Source organism: Petromyzon marinus, chromosome 20 (assembly GCF_048934315.1).
Source record: "Petromyzon marinus isolate PM22_M1 ecotype Great Lakes invasive population chromosome 20, UKy_Petmar_22M1.pri1.0, whole genome shotgun sequence".
NCBI classification, from domain to species: domain Eukaryota; kingdom Metazoa; phylum Chordata; class Hyperoartia; order Petromyzontiformes; family Petromyzontidae; genus Petromyzon; species Petromyzon marinus.
The window spans coordinates 6,196,299-6,216,625 of record NC_133686.1 but is presented as its reverse complement, the minus strand read 5'-3'; the positions used below and the strand labels follow the sequence as shown (position 1 = coordinate 6,216,625).

The following is a 20,327-nucleotide window of genomic DNA, read 5'->3' as shown; positions in this document are numbered from 1 at the left end:
CAAGGGCATAAGGACACAAGAGCACAGAGATATAAGGGCGCAGAGGCAGACAGCAAAAGGACACGTGGGTACAAGCACACACACACATACACACACGAAGAACATGGAGACAGAGGCGCAGGGGCACGTGGTATTGAAATCTCACAGTAACAGGCACAAAGAAAGGCACAAGGTCACATGGGGACACAAAGGCACAACTGTACAGAGACATCGCCACAGGGGCACACGGCAACACTGACACATGGTCATAGGAGCACACAGGTATGAGGCACATGAAGACATAGGCACAGGAGCACACAAAGTCTAGCGGGATAGGCGTACATGGCAATAAGGACTCAAAACCACAATTACGAAATTTACATCTGAGCTCATTAGTCCATTTTGTCTGTATGTGTATGTTGAACTTCTTTCCCACCATACGTAGCCAACCGTGCTAATTGGAGGTGCAAAACATTGTGTGTTGCCTGTGCCGCAGCACCTTGCTCGAGACGGGCTTGACGTAGAAGACGACGTCGCACGGCACCCGTTTGCAGTTGAGGATCTTGAAGCGTGCAGTGGCACGGTGGCCCACTATGGTGCCATGGAAGACGAAGCGGCTCTCATCCTCCACAAATGCGCCGCTGCCGCTCTGCGCGCTCGCCAGCACCTGGCTCAGCGTGGCACTCCGGCACATGTGCTGCTCCTCAAATATGGCTTCAAAGTCGTTAATCACTATGCCTAGAGGATGGAAAAAAGGGTGGAGTGGGTTGGGCACTGTGAGTGAGGGTTCATCATTTCGGCAGGAGGAGGAGATGGGTACAGTTTCAAAATTGTTATCTACATTGTTTTAGTCATAACTGACATTCATGTGCCAAGCGTTGCAATGTATACACTTGGCCCACCTAGGATTGTTAATGTGACAAATTTTCACGAAAGATAATGTAGACAAGTACATTGAATTAAGCTTCAATGTTCCAAGGTATACACTTAGCAGACTGATTTTAGGGTTAAATAATAATGAAGCTTATATAGAATAACAGCTTAATTTCAAATCCAGAGGACAGAAACAGCCAGATAGTGGGATAGTGTACGAGCACAGCTTGAAATTCGGGTGCCAATTCGGGTGACAACCATTGGATATAGCAGAAGGAAGGAAGTGATGGCGATGTGGGGGTTACATAAAGGGCATTGGTCATGGTAAATGGCGGAGCCAGGATTTTCAGGTAGGGGGGGCAACCCCTCCAGCAATGAAAAATGATCGAGGAGTTGTTAGTAAGTAAGGAATTGTCCCTTGCTTTTTATTCGACGTGTGTGCGGCGATGGCGCAGCCATCGATCGAGGATCGAATTCGAACCGTGTGATCGGTAATCACGCTCGCTGAAGGGGTGATGCTTTCAGGGAAGTCGTGTACTGTATATGCAACTGCGCACAATTCTGTGAGTCACTTAAAAAAATGTTTGCCGTTACTTATTGCCAATTATGGACTCAGACTATTGTCCTATCATCTCATACAGTCCTTGGCACATAATAATATGCTACACAGTTGCAGTGGGGGTCGCGAAATGCCGATGTGCCACCCACCCCCCCCACTGGCTCCGCCAGTGGTCATGGTGACCTATTGAGTGTGACCTATTTTCAAACGGATTGTGTGCAGTCATTACTTTAAGCACAGAGTGCGGTGTTTAATTTTTCGCTTAATTATTAACGCCATTATTTATCTTATTTATTGCAGTGCATTCGCATTCAATTATTCAGGTTAACGAATGGGCATGTAAATTAATTCATCAACGAGTGAGCCGCGATGGCTAATTACAGGAACTAATGAGGCGATTATAAGAGTGCTCTGTGGTTGGTGTATGATACAGTGGGCCTGGCTGCGCGTACTGGGGATGCACGCATCAGCGAACAGGCTGTATGGAATGCCCGCGGGGTGGTCGCTGGGATCGCGTTCACTGATGTCTAAGGCCAGGGTCTCCGAGGTGCTGCCCGCATACTCCGGTGCACACTCCACCGTCACGATCTGCTGGCCGCCCGGCAACAGCGTGCCGAACCCCGGGAACACCGTGAACATGCCCAGCGACAGCCGGGCCTTCGTGACACGCGCACAAGACAAAAATAAAGATCCCCTGTGTAGCCTTAACATAATTTTGAGGCAAGCGCTGGGCACGAACACCTATTAAGGCCTATTGAAAGCATGGTACACGAGAGCGTCGGTGGCCAGTACCATGCCTGGCTGCCTATATCTCCATAGTGGAAATGTTTACATATCGCACCAGGTACTAATTTGAGGCTGAGTCAACCTAGGGGAGGCCCAGGTCTGGTTAAGATAATCATAATAGGTATTGGCCATGAGCAGGATTCGAACACAAACACCACACCCATATCATAATAGGTATTGGCCATGAGCAGGATTCGAACACAAACACCAGACCCATATCAAAGTTAAATGCCACACAAAATACACACATGTAATTGAGTTGAGCCACCGACATTTGGATATAGTTGGGTTAAGTTTGAATGTGCAGACACATGCACTAAATCAACAAGATTCTTATGAAATAAGTTTACATTTGGTATTCACATCATTCTTACATCACACATTTACGCTATTCTTTTCTCTTTTGCGTGCATCGTTAGCGCAAGAATCAATTTGAATCCCATGACGTGTTGCACTGTGACATGTCCAGTGTAGGTGTATGACCTGGACGACAGCAGTGGGGGCTTCAGGTCGTAGGGAGTCACGCTTCTGTTTGTTGCCTAACCTTCCCAGGCCGTGCGTCTCATGGGCCTTCACTCTCTTCGCTGCCATCCTGAACGACCAGACAGCACACGCCCAATCCACTATCAAATAACACCACCATCGGCACTCATAACACACAAACACCGGTTACTAGTTTGGTTTGTTGTTCTTCCCCCGCACCTCCGATTAGCACTGTTGGCTATGTACGGTGCAAAAGAAGTTCAACATACATACAATAATTTTGTCATCACCAATCCTTGTGATGATAATAATAATCCTAATAACGTATGAAGTAAACGACTGTGATTGTTATTAAATCTGCCGCTGATGAGACAATGCTTACCCCTTGCGCTGAGGTGCAGCCGGTGGGTCCAGTGCCAGCTTCTGGATGGAGTACTTGAAGTCAAAGTCGCCACGGTTCTCGATCGTGAAGGTGCACGTCTTGCGCGTGTTCACCACCAGTGGCCCGAAGTTGATGTCATTGGCAGGGCAGATAGCATACTTGCTGTAGACGGCGCATGCCGACAACTTCACCGGGATGCTCGCGATAGCCTCCCCGTGTCCCACGCTGGGTTCGATCACCTACAGGAATCACACAAAAATAAGATTGTCTGCCTGTCTTACTATTTCTCTTTGACTGACTGTCTGACTGCCTCTTTGTCTCTGTGTTCGTTTATCTGTCTGTCTCTCTGTCTGACTGTCTCTTGTCTGTCTGTGTCTGTCTTTACGTGTCTTTTGACTGGGTGCGTGCCTCTTTGTCTGACAGTTCATTTATTTTTCTTCCCATCAGTTCTACATCGTAATCTTCAACTGGTCAATATAAGGGAGTAAATATTTGAAGAACCTTACAGTGCCAACTTTACAGATACACTTTGTATATTATATTATTCTGGAATGTATGTTCAAGGAATGTGTTAAACTAGGTGTGTACTGGTTTATCCTAAGCGCTTGCTTGTGTGCTCAACGACACAAGAATTGACCTTCGCACCGGGCCATGCTCCCATCTGTTGTTTGTCCAGCGCACGGCCAGGTCTTGCTGCTGAGCATAGAGCCCCGTTTATGTAGGCCACCTACCTGGCAGCGCAGGATGGGCTGCTCAGTGATGGACACCTCCCGTTTGCCATGGAACATGATGGTGACGGGCGTGTGTCGCTCCGTGGGCAGGAGGCTGCCCTTCTGTGGCTGCACGGAGAAGAGGGTGCTCACGTCCGGCACGCCCGCGGCTGCTGCCTCCAGCCCGAAGCTGCATCGTTGCGGGAGGAAATCCATGAGCAAAAGCGCAGATTTGTGCGCAGAGATGTGCTACTGTGTAACATGGGAAATGAGCTCACCTAAATGAAATTTCATATTTCCCTTTATTCTTCATGGTGAAAGTCTGCTTAGCTTCTTCTGACACACGTATGACTCCAAAATCCAGTCCCCCGTCAGACCCTGGGGTTGAAAAACAATGCGGTACATGATATTATGATGTAGATCCCCCGTAGACTTAAATAATATACATTTAGTAAATCTAAGACAGTTGTGGTGGATTGTGGGTAAATAAACTGACAGTTGTCTGGTTGTCATCTGAGTCTCATCATCCCATTGGCCGATGGATTAAAATATCACTTTTTTCATGGTAAACACACTCTTTTCAATGTATTGTCTTATATTAACTTAATTGGGTTTTGATTTAAAGCTTTCGTGACTGCATGGATTCATATTCTTGGTTCTTTCGGTAAAGTCATGTAGAAGGGAAACAATAAAATAAAAATATAAAAAAATCAAATTCTCACATAGTTTATTGTTTCCCTTCTACGTGACTTTACCAAAAGAACCAAGAATATGAATTGGGTTTGTTTAATATGTGGTAATAAAGTAAGTTTTAATAGGTTGTAATTATTTGTATCTTTTCAGTTATGTCATTGAAAACTTATTTCTTCTATTTGTTGTCCTTCCCCGCACCTCTGATTAGCACGGTTGGCTACGTACTGTGTAAAAGATTGTAATACTATTAGCAATAAGTATGGCTCACTCTACTTTAAGTATTGGTTTTGAAAATGATTACAAACGTTCACACCATCCTAAAATACAGGCCATTAAAAATTACTGCTGAGAATTTTAAGAACTTCCGTCACATGTTTTTAATTTATCACGCTGTACAAAGCACTTTGTGAGATGCCCTGGCTTAAAGGGCTCTATATATTATTTTGCTCAAACCCTAGACATCTCAGGAGCTGCAGTAGGGTGTGGAATCGTTTCACCTACCTTTAGGCAACGTGAGGTCCAAAGCCACATCGTATGCTTCAGCAATCACTTGGATGTTCTCAGTATGAACTATGCCCATTATGTTCTCGACATCTGAAATCTGAAACGTGAAGAGGATTTGACATTCATCGATGAAACAAAGCTGTACAGACCCAGACTAGAAACATATTATGAAGTTAATTTAGTTTGCCTCCAAATGATCTTATTTGCACAAGGCCCTATCTTCTGCCTACACATTCTCAGTATTGCACTTGTAATCGCAACGAGCACTGCCTGACCTCCAGGCGAATCATCTTCTTGATGTTGACAGGCTTGAGGGCCCGGAAGTAGGCGTGCAGTGTATGCTGGGATCTGGGCGGCACGATGCCTTGGTCGGCGTCCAGAGAGAATTCATCTCCCAGGCTGTCCAGCCCGCTCACATGCCACGCCACAGGCGCCAGCGTGTTGTTCTTCAGCGTCAGCGTCCTTGTGTCCTTCCTTTTGAACGGCAAGCGTGCACGTATGCATGGTAAGGCTCTTGAAAGGACATCTACAAAAAACACTGCTGATACTGAACCCCCGGGGAAGAGGAAGTAACAACAGCATTGCTATATCTTACAATTGCATCTCTTACTGTGATGCATTATTACATTTTTCAGCTGCTTCTTATAGCACTGTAAATAAAAGTATTATTACTCTTTTATTCTAAATGCCTATGCAATTTAACTGCACTATAACTGTAGTACAATTTCACTGCACTATAACAACTGTAGTGCATCATGCTAACAACTGTACTAAACTCGGTTATCTGAGTTCAATTCCCAGCCTGGCTAACATCAGTGGTGAGTGACACCTTAACTGGTCCTGGACCTTCCCCTTCTCAATTCACACTGGCTAGTATGATGGAATATGGTCCATCAACAGCCATGACCAACATAACATGTGGAGGCCTTCACCCAGTAGTAGACTAACAAAGGGCTGTACATTTATATTTGATTTGTAAGTTCTCATGTGACTGTGAAAAGAATGCACTTATTCCTTTTCATGCCACATCATTTATTTTGTTTCCATGAAAGTATTAAATATAATAGGGGATGCATTTCAGAAGAGGCCTTCAGCATAGCGAATAATTGAGCATGGTTGATGGTGGATAGGCATGTAATGATTCACCCCCTCTATAATTCAATAAACTGTCACAATTCAGGGTTGCAATATCAAAAAGTTAAATATAAAAAATTATAGCAACTTTGTGTATTGTTTTCAATGGTGTAGTTTGTGCCATTAAGGCTGAATATAACATTGGCATATCGTTGGCATCAATCATAAACAGTAGATTATTCCACACATGATTTAAACATGTATCGTGTGTGTAAGAATGAATTATAATAGGGTAATTACACTTTGTTATATGCCTATGGTTGCCAGTGATGATAACGATAACAACAATCGTCTGTGAAGGAGAGCTGCCCCCTGAGGATTCAGTGAGCCTGGATTCTGCCAATGCATAATCCAGTGCCGCTCCAATCAGAATCGGAATCTTTATTTAGAATGCCGGATTCACCCGATGAGCTATGAGGCTCTTTTTTCAGACATGTCCAATATGGGCGGGACAGCAAGTTACAACAGCAAGCAATACAAATCAACTGACAGGAGTGCCAAATAGAGAAAATGGTAAGCAAGTCACGAAATATGATCAAGTAATGCATTATATAATTATATAAGTCAGATTTATCAAGATTGGACAAGGCAGCAAAAACAACAAACAAAACTTTGACTTAAAACTTCCGTGACTGCAGGAATTCATATTCTTTGGTTCTTTCGGTAAAGTCACATAGATAGATAGAAAAATTAATTAAATTAAAATAAAGTGAATACTAATATCACGACGTTTTGATCGCAACACAAACGGTCGTCATCAGGAAAAGGGGTGGTTATGTGGAAACCCTCCCCGTAGAGGCGGTTGAATTTTGACTTAAAACTTTCGTGACTGCAGGAATTTATATTCTTTGGTTCTTTCGGTTGCAGTAGGTTCCAGAAAGGGGGCGAGGCCGAGGCGGAGCAAGGCCACGCTGGGAGTATAAGAGGAGGCCCTGAGCGGGAGCTCAGGGCTGTTGCTGGAAGTGAAATCCCCGTCGTGTCGTTCAATATCATCGACGTCACCAGCTCCTCGTCGTCGTCTCAGTCTTCACCATCCCGGGGTGCTGTTAGTCAGACAGCCTACCAACTATTCTAACTAAGTAGTACAGCCGACAATAGACGGCCTTCATTATAATAGTCTGCACCCACGTAGGGTGTTGTGTATTATCCCGATGGTGCTTGTTATAAATAAAAGCAGTGCCTCCAAGTGTTACTGTCTCCGATCTGCGTCACTACACATGTATAATCCAGCGCCGCTCATATGCTCTCCGTCACCTGTGCAGCAGCAGCTTGTCAAAGTGCAGCTGCTTGCGTTCCAGCTCAAGTTCGGGTCTCATGCCGTGGCAGCGCACGCGGAACATGGCCGGCTCGGGGTTCTCGTGCACGCAGCACACCAGCACGTCCTCGAAACACCCCGGCGACGTCGGATAGGCCCATAGCGTCAGCGTCTGTAATGGTGCACACGACAACTGCAGCAACAACAACAACGGCCGCCATTCGCTGCTAAGCGGCGAAGTCACCATGGCGCGCACACACACACACACAGAAACCATTTTCCCGAACGCGGTTTCAAATTCGATTTGACTTTTGTTGTCCGATCGTCAGTCTGTTTTAAAGCGAATACACGTTTGTTATGGTCATGTATGAAAATATATCTGAGCCTGGCACAATGAATATAAAAAAGACATCATCCACCGATCTCCACTGAATGGAAAGTCAATTCATCTCCCCTGCTGCCCGCACTATCAAGAGCTATCTCCCCATTCCTCTTTCCACGTTTAAGTCAAGACTCAAAACTTTAATATTTTTCCTTTGTCTACAATTTATTTTATTCTTATTCCTAAACTACATTATTTTTGAGCGGTGATGTTTCCTCCAAGACCTGCTCCTGCTTGGGCTGAAGGGTCATGGTGGGCGGGTCGAGCAAGAACGTCGTCGCCTTGGCATCATTTTGGAAGCAGAAGGTGACATTGGCCAACATGGGCGAGCTGTTCTGGATGTTTAGCCTCTCCATGTTCTCTGGGTAGCGGCCGTCCTTGTACCTGCCAGTCACATCCATACAGAGAAGATCTTATGTTCGGCACGATCCACATTATCGTCGTAAACTCTTTACAAAATATCCCAGTGTAGTCCTTGCCCTGCAGCAATTATCACGACAGCTACCTACCTCTCTCTTGTTTTTCCACAGAGCAGGGGTCCAAACTCAAAGACGTCTGTGCTCAATACAAACTGCTTGTGCACAATCTCATTAGGTTGCACAGACTTCTTCCGGTGAGGGAAAACAATCCTGCATGCGACAAACAACGAGGAATGTGAACCATTGGTAAAGCGTTTATCCAAAACAGACTGGTAAGAGTTCACCGTTCCACACTGCAATGAATCGTCCCATTTCAGGGTAAATTTTTTAATCATGAACGAATTATACTTAACACTGTGGTGCATATAGCATCTCTAGTGGCCACAGGGTTGCCATGAACCAATTAGATACAATAAATATGAATGATAAAACAATAATTATTAACGTGCATAATTCCATACATGTATTCTGAATGTGAAAATACATTTTTACGAATACATTGTTGGATCGTCACATGCCTAAACAACAGTGTTGGTTGCGCCTTCCCATTTAAATGTGACATTTAATCAATGTGTTTTGTTTGTGTACTATAATATTTGGAGTAAAATAAGCTTACAATTTTTGTTACATTTACATAGGGGCTTGGTATATCACTCACTTCGCGACAGATAAAGTGGATTTAACAAGAATGCAAGCCTGACTCATTATGACAGAAAGCAGAATTCTATACATTTATTTTCAATGCTAACAGTAGACCCCATTACGACATCGGCTTTGCCCGGCTTATTCTTCCATTTCACAGCAGAGTCGGCACCTGGGGTTCTGGCTGATGCCTGGGAAGGTGCAAACGCCGCGGCAGTAGAGCTGGTAGCGGCGACGAGTGCCCAGCACCTCCAGGTTCAGCGTCTCGTCGAACTGATCCGCATCGTTGGCGGAGAAGCTCACGTGCAGCTCCACCTGACTGCCCGCGTCGACCACCCAGCGGAAAGTCTTCAACCTGCCGACAGCCCCCGTCAATGTCAGGACGTGCGATTACGAGCAGGCGTGTCTCACATGGTGAGTTGCATCAGCAACCGTGGCTATGTATAACTCCACCCTATGCCTACACCACAAATGCAGGGATCGTGGATGGAGATAGTGTCGCGTGTACATCGGCCTTGCTCACCTTGTTCCACGGGTTTCTGCTGCTAACGCTTCGCCTTGCGTGCTGCCCATCTCACCATCCACCTGAGCACTTGCGGGCCGGCCCAGAGGCTGTGGGGGTGACCGAGTGGCGCTCTTTCTCTGTGGAGATCGAACCTTCTCTCTTGCGCTGTCCAGTTTGTCCTTGCCTCGACCTTTGCCCCTGGTAGGTGTCGTGAGCTCCTCCTGTTACGACAGCCAATGATGTAAGTCACATCTCGCAGATGTCATTTGGTCTGTCCTGCTATTAAAAATAATGGTTCACTCCTCTCCAACTACAATTTAATTGTTTTCCACTGCAGAGTAGGAATTTGTCATTTCACTGGGCACAACGTACGTTAACATAGTCTGAGACATTTTTTTAAATAAAATGTACGAAAGCAACTGTTGTCCTGAATATGATACAAGTACTGTGAGAACTGACAGTGACGTTAAGCAGGTTGATATACAAACCCAGGAAAAAAGGATCAGCTTCAGTGACAATTTGATTAAATGAGCCACATCATGATTAATTAAGCATGTGTTAATCAGCTTATTAATTTATTAACACTTACTACCAGTTAACTTCCATTAGAAACAGTGCAAAGTAAAATTGGTTTGTGAATATGTAACATTAGTTTCAAGTTGCAGATGTACAAATATAATTTGATACGTGTACAGTATTTCACATTAATTAGGGCTTATTAATATATATTATTTACACGAAGTGTAAAACCTACTCTGTAACATTTGTATTGAAATTCTATAAACTATTTCATGCACTACTATGGCAGAAATATTAGTATAGGATGCCTTGAAAGAAATAAAGTATTGTAACGAATAAAGTAATATATTATTACATGATGAAAAATGCGGTTCTGGATGCTAAAACATAACTTTAGCTTTAAATTACCTTGTACTGTAAACCTACATTGCAGAGAGGCCAGTATCACAACAGAGGTGGCATGTTCAACATACTCCAAATATGGGAGCCTTGAAAGTCTTGGAAAACAGCTTTCCACTTATACCAGTGTTTCTCAAACTTCTGTCCTTGCGACTCCCCTCCGTGTAGCTTTCCATGATTTAGCTTACACCCCTTTGTATGTCCACTGTTAGATGAAGCCCTACCTCCACTGTGTTGGTCATGGTTGTGGTTTGACCATGCTGGTCAGTGCGCATTTGCGAAGAGGGGTGCAGAGGACTCGTTCGGATATCGCGCACCATTGACGTTAGCTGTGGTGAAGTCAGGTGGCCGTGTTCACAGCACGGTGCGATGACCACAGCGCTATTTCTCCACTCAGATATTTTCTATTCATGTGCAAACCAGTCCGCTATGTGTCGCATGCACCTGGCGGCTACTAATCACAGTACGCTGCACCTTGGGAGGTGACGAGGACTGGGGTGTGAGAAAAACCGCTGCATACAATGACGATACACCTACAATAATTGCAAGTGGAGGAGTAGGTTGAGTTGGGGCAATGTGTGCAGGGCGCTGCTTCCTCCAGCCACTTCGTTAAGGACGCCTCTCGGGCAGCGCAGCATCATCTTATCTTATATAGATTTGTATAGCTCCCTTGTCCAAGGTGCGTTTACAATATTTATAAAATTGTACGTTAGATGATAGTGGTTCACATAAAGAGTGGGGTTATTAAAAGTGATGGTGTAGTTGTGGTGACAGTTAGGAGGACAGGTGGGAGTAGTTAAGAAGGTGTAGGGGTAGGCCTGGTCATAGCTAGGGGGCTGGGGCAGGGAGTAGTAGTAGCAGGATGGGCAAGGGAGAAGAGATGGGCTAGTTTTAAGGGAGGAATGGAAGCAGGTCGGTGAAAATGATTGTTGTATGTGCAGTGGGCGTTTGTTCCAGTGAAGGGGAGCAAGAAGGGAAAAGGAACGAAAGCGAGACTGGGCACAGGGCGACGGAGACACAGAGAGGGACGGTAGATATTGAGGACAGGGTGGGACGTAGTATGATATTAGAGAAGCAAGATATGGTTGGGCAAGACCATGGAGGGATTTGTAGAATATCTCAATACCTTAATACAGGGCTCGGGCTCCGGCTCAACCTCTCCGTTTGGATCTTTTTCATCCGTGCCCGTTTCCTCCACCGCCTCCACAAACTGGAAGCGCTCAATGGGTTTGGGAGGTAGGCCCTTGCGCTTGCCAGGGAACGGCACTACTGACAGGGTGACCGGTGGTGGGATAGGGGGCCCACTGGGACCCAGGCCCAGTCCGTCCAGAACCTGTCAAGAGAAAAGTGTTAAATGCAAGTCATCATCATCATATCCGCAAGAGTCATTAAAGTGCAAATGAAAAATTATATGAAGACAAACACGGGAAAATGGGCTGAAATCCACACTTGTAGTATTCTTAAGATGACACTTTCTTTTTCACCTCTCAGTACTCATTCATTTGTAGTACAGTTACATATAAAAGAGGCAGATTTAAACAATATTTTTGTGCTGTATACTTAATACATTAAGCATCACCGTGGTGTGCATTTGGTGGATGTTGTAATTGACACTTACGTAGAGAGAACTAAACATGGTGTTTAGGGTTCCATTGTAAAGTAATTGTAATCACTTTTTAAAACAAATACAGTAAAACCTTGGATTGCGAGCATAATTCGTTCCGGAAACGTGTTTGTAATCCAAAGCACTCGTATATCAAAGCACTTGTATATCAGTTGTGACGCTCGGCAGACAAAGCGTATACGTACACTGCTCGTATTGCAAGACCTCGCTCGTTTATCAAATTAATATTTAATTTAAAATGTTGCTCGTCTTGCAAAACACTCGCAGACCAAGTTACTCGCGATCCAAGGTTTCACTGTAATGACTTTCATATTCGTGGAAATATGATCAAATCTACCAAATGAATGCAGTGACCTGTGTTGAATTTCTGACCATGACTAAAATCAGTTGCAAGTGATAACTTAACCCATGGTCATACAACCACAATGACTGACAGTATTACCAAGCTTTCATTCAGCAATGTAATGATGGAATTCAAATTATTGTATTTGTTATATATATATCAAATATGTTACACACGTTATTATCTCTGTGTTACAGATGCTCATCGGCATAGCACATTTTTAAGGGGTGTTAGGGAAGCTGCAGTGGGGCACAATCTGCCAATATGGCACCGGCGGTATTTTAATTAAAAGCAGGGGAAAGGTCAAAGGGTGTCTCTTTACTTCGTCCACTGAGGGCAGCAGCTCTTTCGCCAGCAGCCTCTCTGCAATGGGTTCACGGGGATCCGTGACCTCCAGCGCCACATGTGGGATGCCCAGCGCCGCCTTCCGTAAGCCTGGCCGTTCCTGCGCCACCCTGTCTGAATCGGCGGAGCCGGGCGCCGGCGACGGCTCGCCTTTCTCATCGCTCCTCAACTTCTCGAGCCGCTCCCTCTCGGCCTTCTCCCGCTGCTCGACTCGCTCGCGTTCACGCTCCAGTCGCTCCCTCTCTCTCTCCCTCTTGCTCTTCTTGCCCGACGGTGGAGGTTTTTCGTCCTCCGCTTCGACGATGTCCTCTGTCTCGGGTGTGGGTGGGAGCACGAGTGTGCCCTGCGTGCGGTCCCAGAAGTCCAGCAGCTTCTGCACGTCTTTCTGCGACTGCTCGTATGCCTGCGCACATCCATGTTTTATCTTTATTATCTACATTAGAATCAATGTAGCGGACCATACAATGTTTCCCAATGAAGTGAGTTTCGCTCTCTCTAATTATTAGGAGATCGCATTAAGTTCCCAATTCGGCGTGTCAGATCCTCTCCGGGTGAAACGATTTCAATAAAAAAATGCGGATAAGGAAAAAAGGGGGGTACAACGGGAATGTTTGTTGATTAAATCACTTTCCACTCTACAACAACACCAAGATAAAGGGACTAGCAATCTAGGTGAGAGTTAGACATGACCTTAACTGACGAATGAAATGGAAATCTCATTTTTTTAACAATTGAAGGACTTGACAAACATCGTGTAACTCGACTGTTCTCGGGATGCCGGAGAGACCAACATTCTTCCTGAGACTTGTTTTTGGTAATATAGTGCTGTGCACATGTACGTGCATCATGCAAAACTTGCACGATATTACGCTTTTCAAACCTCAATTTGTATATTTATTATAGAGCTCTACTCTTAATACTATGTTGTCAAGAATATTTTACTGGATGATGGCCAACAATGAATAATTCCAGCAGTTAGCATTTGAACTACAGTTGAAGGTATGTTATTCATATTGTAGTCATGGTAGCATCACTACTGTGTACACACGCACACGTGTGACGTCACTATGCGGGGGAGCGTCACGACCACGCGGGTCTACAGACACACATGACGTCATCCCGGCTGGAGGCGGGAATGACGTCAGGGCCGGTTCTGGACTCGGGAGGCCACGAGGGTGGTGTGAGGTCGTCGTCTCTGTGACCCCGGCTGGACACGTGACTGGACCCCAGTGGGGGTCGGGGGCCTAGGGGGCACCTCGGGGGGCACGTGGACAGCAGGGGGGGGGGGCTTTGAGAGGGTTCTCGAAGGGAGGCGTGGCCGGGGCGGGGCCCGGGCACGCCGAGGCCCATATAAGCAGCCTCCTCACGAGGTTCGTGGCTGCCCGTATCAAGAATGAAGATGCATCATGAAGACGCCAAGAAGAGATCCGTGTGTAGGTCCCAACCGGAGGACTCTAGGATAGCGGTAGACGTGTAAGGAAGTCCCACCAAGACAGGAGGCTGTACCTCCCTAGAGTATCTGAGAAGTGTGTGTTAGCTAGAGTAAGTCGGTGGTCACCACCCTATGCGTAATGTAAGAGTTAACTGTTGTGTTCATTAATAAAATAAGTGTTGCCTTCCAAGAAGTTGTGTGTGCACCTAATTCGAATCCACTACAATATGATTAAATTATGTCACTGAGAATGTATTGTGATTCATTTAAACTTTGTCATTAATGCAACAACCACTTGATGGATTTATTCCAGCCTTCAAAAAGCATTATAATGGACAGGCTTGACGTGAAATAATTAAACGCATTTCATAATCAATCAGGATGTTCTACTGAATGCTCCCACACTACAATGAATCAATCATTAGTGTGAATTAATTCAATAACTAAATGAATGGATGTACAAAAGAATGGACTGGACTCAAACTTAAATGAGATAAATGATATTGAAACCAGGGCAGCTCTAATCGCCCTGAAATTAGGTTTGATTTTTTTAGATAATTATTGCATATTCCAACAATGAGGTTCAGAACTTTCACAACTCTCAGCTGGAAGTGTATCAGCTTGTGTCAGATACGCATTTATAAGAAGATAACGCCACTGAACTATATCTTAAGTCATTTTAAGACCTCTTTACTCATGCTAAGGATAAATACACATTTTTACATGCCCTGCAAGGATTGCTCGTCAATTGTCAATCAAACTAAATATCTTTCTTAAGTATTAGAGCTGTAATAAACGCAATCTCGTGAAAATGTAAATTTATTATGGTTGTTTTTGCGTGTGCAGTCAATAAAGACTGGGTTGACACCATCAACTAACTACATTTGGGAACCTAGTTTAATTACGGGAGGTTGCCTGGATTTGTGCCCAGTAACTCAGCGGTGCTGGCACAGTGCTCTGACATGTCCTTAGTCCCTTCAGCCACTCAGCCGCCTCGATCTCTGCTCTCACCTTGAAGCGACGCTCAAGTTCCTTCTTCTCGTCTGAAGGGTCTGGCTCAGTGATGGTCGGCGCTGGCTGCTGAGCAGTGTCGCTCTGCAGGCATAGCGCAGCTCCCTTGTGCTCCTTCCCCTTGTTCTTTTTGCGTGTCCCATCCTCCAAGGCCTCATTTCGCTGGGACTCGGACCGATCCAGAACAGATGGCACCTGCTGGACAACAAAAGAAGAACCACTTCTTTCAATCCTTTGCTCACAATGTCATGTATACATGTTGACGCCCGTACGGTGTTTTGTGAGATCCGTACAGGCTTGAGAGTAGCTTGGCTCTTCTTCTGTGCCGTCTGATCATCCCGATTGGTGGTGTCTTTCTTTCCCTTGCGTGACTTTCTGTTCTTCTCCTCCTCCTCCCTCTGCCTCTCGAGCTCCTCTTCCCGCAGACGTTCTAGCTCCTGCTTAGCTAGCCTGTCAGCCTCCTCACTAACCACAAGGAAGGATGCGAAGAGGCAAAACGCATTTCAGCAGACTCCACAATCGGCAGTTTACACATGTACAATGACTGTCCCCTGCTGCACTTCCAGAGTTCCGCTGGTGACAAAAGTAGGACACGTGTCTAAATCTCAAAAAATATGAATGTAAATTAATAAACGACAACCAAGGAGGGGGTATTTTGAGGGATGGTGCTGACCAAGCCTTGCGCTCCTTGAGGGCGGCCAGATGCAAACTGTCCACCTCCATCCGCTTCTCATCTGATAGAGCATTGTACTCATCCTCGTCCAGCTCCTCCAGCCACCTCTTCTTCTCCTCCAGCCTCTGCACCAGCTCTGCCTCTGTATAGGGTCAAACATTGTGCAAAGTTGTCTACATGACTTCATTTTGACAGGAGGTGCTCCAATCAGGCACAACCAACTGCGTGTTAAGTGCAGTATAGTTTTACAACCAAAGTTACATTCGTCGTGCCAGGATGAAATACACAGTTACAAGCTTAAACTGAAAGCTGTAAAATGAGACATTTTATCATCACCGTCAGCAATACATCGATCCACTGCTGGATGAAGGCCTCCTCAATCCATAGCCAACTCTCACAGTTTTGCAATGCGGCAATCCGTCAAGCACCTACAAAGGAGCTGTTTTAACCTCTCCATCTCTGCGGTGGGCACCCCTTCAGGCACCTTTCCTCTCTGGCTGCCACCCCGATGTCAGTCTCGACCATCCACCATTATCCCTTCAAGCGACGTGTCCTGCCAAAGCTCACTTAATGTTGAAAATAAGATAATTATAATCCAAAAAACTATACAAACCGTATTTCCCAAGATGCTGTGTATAAGGCCAACAAGGGAAGACAGCTGTTCTTGTTGCACTGGTGCCCCTCACCTTGTTTCTTGAGTGTGGCCTGCTCGTTTGCCTCCAGTGAGGCCAGATCCTGTTTGAGGTCAACCAAGAAGATGAAGCGTCGATTGTTGAGAGCCTTCAGCACCACGTGTGCCGCGCTCGCGATGGTGGCTGCGTACAGCGTCTCCAGCCCATCCAGTACCACACCGCGGTGGCAGTCACTCAGCTGCGCGGGACAAACAGGAACCAGTTTTCAACGTACGGTATTCGCTCGTTAAGCTTGAGGGATACGTTCCGGAGATACTCGTGAATAGAAAATTTAGCGGATGATATTGGCCGACGAAAAATATTTTTAACGAATTACCTTAAATAAATACATAAGGTATTAAATACATGAAAATGATCATAATACAAAAAATATTAAATGTGATTATCATAAACATAAAGTAAATAAAATAAATATGAAGGAACTTACCTTAAATTATAATGATGCTAAACATCACTTTATCTCATCACTTTCTCACATCACATTCTCTCTCGTAACTTTATCTCATAACTTTCTTTCTCTCTCTCGATCCAGTCGTGTAGAGTACCAGATGCGATTCACGCATAGCCAAAATAGCGGAGAGCAAGTTCGTGAATAGCGAGAGAATACTGTACGCAGAAGCCACAATGCATAATTTTAATTGTCAACAACCATTGCAACAGAATGCATGATTAACGGGTGTAGCCACCGTGATCCAAACTATTTCAAAAGCGTGCATGATTAAACAGATCACCCGGATTTATGAGTGTTATAACTGGGCTGTGAGAAGGTTGATTGATTGATTGATCCTCCGCTCCTCAGCGATTAGATTGTCACAATTCGTGTTCACAATGTGATTGAAGTATTGATTATTTTGCCACTCATATTTACTATCTCACTTCTGTATTTTTAATGCACCTAAAAAAAATCCATATAATTTACATAAATCGAAAATAATTAATGTTTTCATGCAATGCACATATCGTGGGCATAAGACATTATTTCAATGATTAATCGATGCATTGTTGCAATCCTAAGAGAAAGGGTGCCATGGTGGCAAAATGATAACTCCCTTGCCTGGTATACAGGAGGTCATGGTTTCGATTCCGACCCTGACGCCTTTATATTTGGATTTTGCATTTTCTCCCCACAATTAGCAACATGCGTTTAGAGTATTTGGCTGCTATACATTTCCACATGATAAGCCACTTCGTTGAGCTATCATTTGTGACCAGGTCGCTTCTGAAAAATAGCTATATAGCTCAGTGGGCCTTACCTGGTAAAAATAATAGTGAGTAAAAAATAGCCAATAGTTAAGAAGGGTCAGCAAATTTGTGACTATGGATCAATATTAGTTTGGAAAGCTCAGACCGTCTTAGTCTGACGCGAGCCTGTAATTGCAGCCGCTTGCTACAGCCGACGAGTCTGCGATGAACCGGTGAGTACGGTTGGAGCGACCTGCAGCCTCTCGGCGAGGATGTCGATGAGCAGCTCCTCGGGCAACACGCAGCTCAGAAGGCCATCCTCTCCCGCGACGCTGGCGCTTACGCTCAGCCGACGCTGCAGCGGCGCGCCCACCATGGACACGCTCGGAGCCTGCGCGCATGGGGACACGGGGCGGCACACACCATGGCTGCTAGAGGGATATCTCATCTATCCCTGTTCCTGCAGCTGGGCGCGGGTGGGTGCTTTCCAGCCTTGGCCAACTCACCTTCCGTCGGGGAAGCAATTGGTTCTTAAAAGACATAGGCTAACACATTTATGCAGATGAGCTGCTAATTTGTTGATACAGCAAATTTATTCACATGCATTACAGGACAGCATATGCAACATAATTTGAAACGAAATTTTACAGCAGACCTAAAATTTTAATTTGAGTTGACATTCATGTTAATTAATAATGGACATCCCTTTTTCTCCACAGACAGTGTCGGTCATGGGGGTTGTTTGACATTGGCGATGGAGCTCAGGACCAGTTAAGATATCACTCCCCACTGATGTTAGCCATGGCTGGGAATCAACATCTGCTTGCCAGGCTTAAAGTGCAGTGCTAATAACTGCACTAACAACTGTGCTATTACTCCCCCCTACATTTATTATAAATATGTAATTAACCTACGCATATTGACTTCATCCAACATTATTTAATTTTACATTGTACATTGTTAAAAGGTGTCATAGACACCAGTCATAATTTTTTAACAATTAGTTCTTTTAAACACACATTTCCCAGAGCTGTACTGATACCCCAAGTGACTGCTAGAATTTCTTAAAAAGTCTGCAGCAAAAGAAAATGCCTCTCCTTAAAAAACAATTCCCATATTGACGTGTGTATTCAATGTCCTCCTCAGTGGCCGGATCCCTTACTCTCCTCTAATAGTGCCACAGCTAGATGAGCACCTCGCATCCAGACCTGAACCATGGCGAGTCTTTCCCAATTCCATATAACCCTAAATCAAACAAAACAAAGGAGACCTACAGTGCCACGCGAGTGTATGGGACTTAATAAAGAATTAAAGCTTTCATGACTGCATAAATTACTCATTGGTTTTTTTCGGTAAAGTCACATTCGGGGGTGAATTAATTCCCAGGAAGGATTTTTTGCGGGGGCTGTTTGGCATTATCGGTCCCCAACCTTCATATCCAAAGCTCTGGCCATGCCTGCCACCGGTCATTATAACCTCTATTCCCTGCTCAGCGCCCTTCTCTCAATTCCTTTTGTAGGCGGTAGCATATAATAGAACAGCACCGTGAACAAATATAGGCAAGCTGCATGTTCCAAGCACGCTTTTGACAGTGTATAAAATTGGACCGCATTTTACTACATATCCTAATTTGTTTAGGCCAAAAAAACTACAACACGAGTATGCAACATGACTGCATTTCGAGTCTGATTCACATACGTGATAAAACAGGTAAAAAAATATCACCTCCGTGGTTTATCTCATTGACGATGATGGAGACATTGGAATGTGTTTACCAGCAATCAGAAAAAGGTAAAATTCTCTCACCTGAATCAAGTCCTTCATGCAAAAATGTCTGGATGGCACAAGCGGCAAAATTCTTGATACCATGTAGCTGTATAAAATCAGTAATTTTTTTTTAAATTGTCAAAGTTTTGTTCAAACGAATACAATACGATATGGATTTATATAACATCTAAATGTGAGTTCATCTCACGTTGCTATATAGAAACAGTGGTATGGTATATTTTATACAGAGGCAGTCAGTCATATCGGCAGCAAAATAGGAACAGGAGAAGGGAGTTTCAGATTATGTGGACAGCAGAGGAGAATGAGCAACCTTTCACTATCAAAGGTTGGTTGGGGGCTTCATTATAAATCCTGAGTTTCTGGAGTGGAGAGTGTGTGGAGGGGAGAAGAGTGGGATGAGAATCACTGGTCCACACTGTTAATGTCCACAGTGGCTCTCTCAGTCGGCACTGCAGACAGTGGGTAACACGAACAGCACCTGTGATCCAGGAGGCTCAGAGGGCAGCTGTCGCGTGGCGACGCTGTGAGCCTCGGCGCGTGACTTTCCCGCGATTGTGCTGCCCTTATGCCGTATGGAGATGGAGGATGGTGCCGTGCGGATGTCTGCCCCGCCGACGCCAGACTCCATGCCATATGCAGAGTGCTTGGCCACCGCCTCCATGCTCAACCCCCCCATGCTGCCGCCCACAGTTGATAGTGCCGGGGTCGCTCTTGATGGTGCACTCGGATCTGTAAGGCCAGCTGCCAAGGCATTGCACACAACAGCCAATAGGAGGGGGTTCTGTACTATCTCATTCATCCAGCTGACTTCCACTCATGTGTCAGCTCATTTAGTCATCCGTCTAAACACACGACCAATTATTCATTTGAACACAAATCCATTCATCCATCCATCCATTCTTTCATTCGCCAAAAGGAAACAGACCAGTTAACTCATTCATACATCCACTCATCTATCATCGCTCTAAAACACTTCCATCAATCTAAATCTATATCTATACATAAAATCCATC

At 45.0% G+C, this 20,327-nt stretch overlaps 1 protein-coding gene across 4 annotated transcripts in view; it reads right to left on the bottom strand.

Annotated features, from left to right (window-relative positions):
* Nucleotides 1-20,327, bottom strand: part of HYDIN (HYDIN axonemal central pair apparatus protein) — a 121,804-nt gene that overhangs the window by 25,605 nt on the left and 75,872 nt on the right. For 3 of the 4 annotated variants that reach the window (XM_076068263.1, XM_032957669.2, XM_076068265.1), the window contains exons 41-61: nt 19,793-20,055; nt 17,780-17,917; nt 16,339-16,522; nt 15,653-15,794; nt 15,273-15,444; nt 14,980-15,177; nt 12,514-12,939; nt 11,351-11,557; nt 9,325-9,527; nt 8,974-9,156; nt 8,250-8,369; nt 7,965-8,124; nt 7,358-7,530; nt 5,245-5,443; nt 4,967-5,066; nt 4,051-4,150; nt 3,794-3,962; nt 3,063-3,301; nt 2,681-2,789; nt 1,864-2,068; nt 479-717 (exon numbers count right to left, since the gene is read on the bottom strand). In XM_076068263.1, coding sequence (XP_075924378.1) covers nt 479-717; nt 1,864-2,068; nt 2,681-2,789; nt 3,063-3,301; nt 3,794-3,962; nt 4,051-4,150; nt 4,967-5,066; nt 5,245-5,443; nt 7,358-7,530; nt 7,965-8,124; nt 8,250-8,369; nt 8,974-9,156; nt 9,325-9,527; nt 11,351-11,557; nt 12,514-12,939; nt 14,980-15,177; nt 15,273-15,444; nt 15,653-15,794; nt 16,339-16,522; nt 17,780-17,917; nt 19,793-20,055 — 3,929 coding nt within the window. The remainder of the gene's footprint in view (nt 1-478; nt 718-1,863; nt 2,069-2,680; nt 2,790-3,062; nt 3,302-3,793; nt 3,963-4,050; nt 4,151-4,966; nt 5,067-5,244; nt 5,444-7,357; nt 7,531-7,964; nt 8,125-8,249; nt 8,370-8,973; nt 9,157-9,324; nt 9,528-11,350; nt 11,558-12,513; nt 12,940-14,979; nt 15,178-15,272; nt 15,445-15,652; nt 15,795-16,338; nt 16,523-17,779; nt 17,918-19,792; nt 20,056-20,327) is intronic. The other variant, XM_076068264.1, reaches the window with a different exon arrangement.